The sequence below is a fragment of the Eufriesea mexicana genome, unplaced genomic scaffold (assembly GCF_001483705.2).
Source record: "Eufriesea mexicana isolate 0111107269 unplaced genomic scaffold, ASM148370v2 scaffold305, whole genome shotgun sequence".
Lineage (NCBI taxonomy): Eukaryota > Metazoa > Arthropoda > Insecta > Hymenoptera > Apidae > Eufriesea > Eufriesea mexicana.
The window spans coordinates 113,088-117,540 of record NW_016908472.1 but is presented as its reverse complement, the minus strand read 5'-3'; the positions used below and the strand labels follow the sequence as shown (position 1 = coordinate 117,540).

Below are 4,453 nucleotides of genomic sequence, written 5' to 3'. Positions count from 1 at the left end.
CACCACCACCACCACCACCACCACACTACACCACTACACCACCACACTACACCACTACACCACCACACTACACCACTACACCACCACACTACTACCACACCACCACCACCACCACCACCACCACCACCACCATTACTGTTACTACTACTGTTGCTATTGCTACTACTCTTACTAAACTGAAATATCGTAAAATATCGTGTAAGGATTAAATAAATAAAACGTCTCACCTTAGGCACAGGGGGGTCTGGTGGGGCAACATGTGCATTTTCCCCATGCTTCTTAAGATAAGGTGGTCTGTCCGGTTGTCGAAACAGTTTACCATCCTGAATCACAAGCCCTCGATCAACTGCTCTTTTAGCGGATAGTCTGAGAGCTGTTCTCAAGTCGCCTTCTGCTTCTTCTTCCACCGTATGACTCTGCCTGATGTATTTTTCGATGTTCTTCAGGGTTGATCCTTCCCTTTCGCCCAACTCTCTCACAGCTTTACCCAGTACTTTGCTCAGATCAGATGCTTTGCCAACCTTCAGTGGTTTCGACTGCAAACCACCGGGATCTTTGTACGATGACTGCCCTTTATTAAAGATCTTCAGCACATCGCCGCGTTTTACGGCAACTTCCAGATGTTCAGCGATTTCCTCCTCGTGATAATTATGATGTTGTCGAATCGCATGGCATATCCGCTCGACACTCGGCCTCTGTTTCTGGCTGCGTATCTTTCGGATTGCGTCCAGGAACCAGGCCGACCACGTGTCAGCGGACTCGGGCTCGTCCATTTCTCGTCTCCGTCGGCCGTCTGCCGACGAAAGCGGCGGCGGCGACACCGGCGGCGACGATCACGTACCAGGCCAGATTATATGCACCCGATAAAAAAAGCTCGTGCGTCTCCGGCTCGGTTTTTAACACACACCAATTTCCCCACTCACATTCTGTGTCTTTGGCTTACAGGATTTCCGGACAAGCCAACCAACTTTACATCTTTATTCGATGACCACTACGTTGCACGCCACGCTTCTTATGCCGACCCTAAAATCAGAATATAACAACAAGCAATTACAGAGAGTTTTTCTCTCTCTCTCCCTCTTCCTTTTTCTCAAACACTCACTCACTCAATCATTCGAGCATACACGATATATTGTAAACGCAAATTGTTATTACAATGAATTACTGAGTTTTTTCTACCCTATTCGAAAAAGGTACTTTAGAAATTTATCTAAAAATCACATTAGAATATGTTTCCGTTCTATATAAACCCGTGAAAATACTTTAAACATTATATAGCGTACCAATACGTGTTTATACGCGACGAAGAACAGGAAACAAACTTTTTCATCTAATTTGAAATAAAACTATTATCTACATATTATTTTCAGCTTATTGGCAGAATCGTACCGAATCTAAAGATGACAGATGCTACTCAAGTCATTCAAAACAGTTCAAAACTGTTTCATTTTTTAAGTCATTACGAACGATTGACCAATTTTCTTCTAAGCGGCAAACTTTCTCCTCGACGTAAGCAAACCTGAGGAAATACACTATGTGCGTATGTGAGTGCACGTTTACGTGAATGAAGAGAGAGAGAGAGAGAGAGAGAGAGAGAGAGAGAGAAAGAGAGAAAGATTTTTAAATCCATCGTATGTATAGTGTATACCGCACGTTCAAACGTACTAACATTTGAATTTTCAAAACTTATTCTAGGAAGAATCCATTAAGAAATGGTACTACCGACTAATTTCTGACTTCTATACACATCGGTCATTTCATATCGAATTCTCATATTTCTACCAAAATTTGTACAAAAGAATATACTTCTGTTCTATAAACTACATAAAAAAAATAGTTCCTTAGGTATATAACAACAATTAAAAAATATAGAACAATTTTAAAAGATGACGTACTACATTATTTATAGACTGACTAACTTAAGTCAACGTTAATCATCCTATATATTTCATTGATAATATTTCTCTACCAAATTCAATTCAATTTCTCTACTATCATTCGTTAATTAGACAACCAATGCTCGATTACGGCAAACAAATCGACCACTGACCATCTTATTTATAATTAAATTCTTCGTTCATGAGTCACTGGAAACGCATTCCTATGATATACGACTAAACTTCGTTTTATTTACGCATCACAGAATGATAGCTGCAAAAAAATTGGAAATAGTTTCACGATAAACGTAAATTTTGAACATTAATATTGTTACAAATTTATTAATCGACCAAATATAGGCACGTTTTCAACAATTACGAAGAATAGAAAAGTATACGCAAGCAAACGAATACAAGGAGAAAAACAAAACGAGAGATGGGGAGATTGGAGAAAAGTTGGAAGACAGAAAGAGATAGGGGAAGGGGGAGGGGAGAGAGGAAACGAACCATACAAACAAAATTTTCCGCTAAAAATCAACGAATGTATATGTATTATCTCTAATTTTCTTACGGGTCAATCTCACTTATGAATGTTCCCATATCTTTTTCCAATTATTACATATTTCCTCCGTTATTAGGAAAATACGATATCGACTGACCAAATATATATTTTACTACCTAATTTATTTATTCTTCGTTCGATTAAAACATGACAATAATCAGAAAGAAGGGAGGCCGGTAGTCGAGTTGGCTGACTCTGCTGGGGCCTTTCTCATCCAACGGAGAGGTAAAAGAGAGGATAGTGACAGAGAGAGAGCAGCTGCCACTGAGAAAACGGACGGTTATACCAAATGATTCCAACTACCGCCGTCGATATAGCATTTGCTGACTCTCCTTACTCCTTTACCGCTAATTATTTGTCGTTTTTAAGTACATTCCTTTTCAACTGAATTCTCAAAAAAAAATTATCACGTACAGTATTAACAAATGTTTGCTTAGCAGAATATGTTGAAAAATTAAATATCAGCAACATGCTAATTTATTTACTTTTACTATACATTTCCAATTGTAAGAATAAGTCAAGATTGAAAAAACATTATATTTCCCATCTGGAAAATATATTTGCTAATAATCACCAACTGGTTACCGTCGGTAGCCATTTTAATCCCAATGGTAGCCAATTTGGAAACTGATACTTTTATGACAACCAGACCATTTATCTGTTATTTCTCACGTACAAATAACTTTTATGGTTTATTACAAATTACATCTCTCTCTTTTTCTCTCTCTCTCTCTCTCTCTCTCTCTCCCCTTTCTAATAAGAAATACACACTGTGTATGGCTAGCGAACGCAATCGCGACGGCCGTCGCCCACGAAGCCACCGCTAACGCTACTGCCTGCTCTACCCATCACCTGCTATCTAATCGTAATTCTGTACTGGAATACCAAATTTTCTATAATTGAGACGTAAATGATATTCGGTGCATGATATACGGATAACAAAAATATGTAATAATTCAATGACGTGTCCAAGTAGACACAAGTTTGAGGACACAAATTTCTCGAATCCCGACGGGCAGCCATCTTGGGTAGCACAGCCAACTCTCGGCTGTTTCGTACAATTTTTCGCGCGTAAGAACAATGTTTTAATTGCAACATCCTATCGTATAACTTTTAAAAGAAATTTCTGCTAAATCCAAGCCATTCGATTATCCACTTGTTCCATCATAAGAAAAAAAATCTTTTGAGCAAGCAAGAAGAAACACTGCGTGTAGAAGATTATTTCCCTCTCTCTTTTACACTCTACTGCACACTCACTCTCTCTTCCTCTCACTCCTTCACAAAGCTGGCGGCCCGACCCGCTGGCCCGTATGCGTCTGGCGATGATTCGTGTGCTTCTCTTCGCAAGATTTAACGAGAGACAAATTGTTTTTACCTGATCGTGGTAATTCCATGTATAAATCCACAGTGAAATAAACACGAATCACTAGATACCGTTACACGGGATGTGTAATCACGATCACCAATTATCTCGCGACAACGGCGTCACATTTCACACAAATCAACAAAGGTTACCCACTTGACAAAGATGGCGGTCGCGGGGGTTACACACTGCGCGCACGCGGTGGGGAGCGCACTGCGCACACCGCGCTCACAGTTACGGCGGAATCACGAAACAGTCGTAGCGGCACGCGTTTTCGTCCACCAATCAAACCGTTCATTTTGACTTGTACACTCTCATTACCGGTCACACGTGCGACGCTTTTCGTCCGTTTCCTAGCGCGCGTGCACACATGCGCATCACTTTTGTATACTATATCCCTTCTTACAAAATATCTCAAATAAGCTTTAAAGCGCGGGAATACGAGATGCGATAAAAGTTAATATAAAAATTAGCTTAATATCCTGCTAAAGCTATACAACCTAACATATATATACATGTATGCACTTTCTCTTGTCTAACTATATTTCTACCTGCATTATGGCCGTCGCTTGCTTTGCCTTACTTTGACCGTTCTCAATCAGTTCTCTGACACCATACGCGTACACGCCTACTGATGACGCTTACACAAGC

General features: G+C 40.0%; 1 protein-coding gene across 1 annotated transcript in view; it reads right to left on the bottom strand.

Moving 5' to 3' along the window:
* The window catches only part of enok (histone acetyltransferase enoki mushroom), a 22,870-nt gene extending 18,722 nt beyond the window's left edge, over positions 1-4,148 (bottom strand). The window contains exons 1-2 of the mRNA XM_017911648.1: positions 3,815-4,148; positions 228-1,023 (exon numbers count right to left, since the gene is read on the bottom strand). Of these exons, the coding sequence (XP_017767137.1) occupies positions 228-773 (546 nt within the window). The 5' untranslated portion in view covers positions 774-1,023; positions 3,815-4,148. The remainder of the gene's footprint in view (positions 1-227; positions 1,024-3,814) is intronic.
* Between the last annotated feature and the right edge of the window lie 305 nt (positions 4,149-4,453).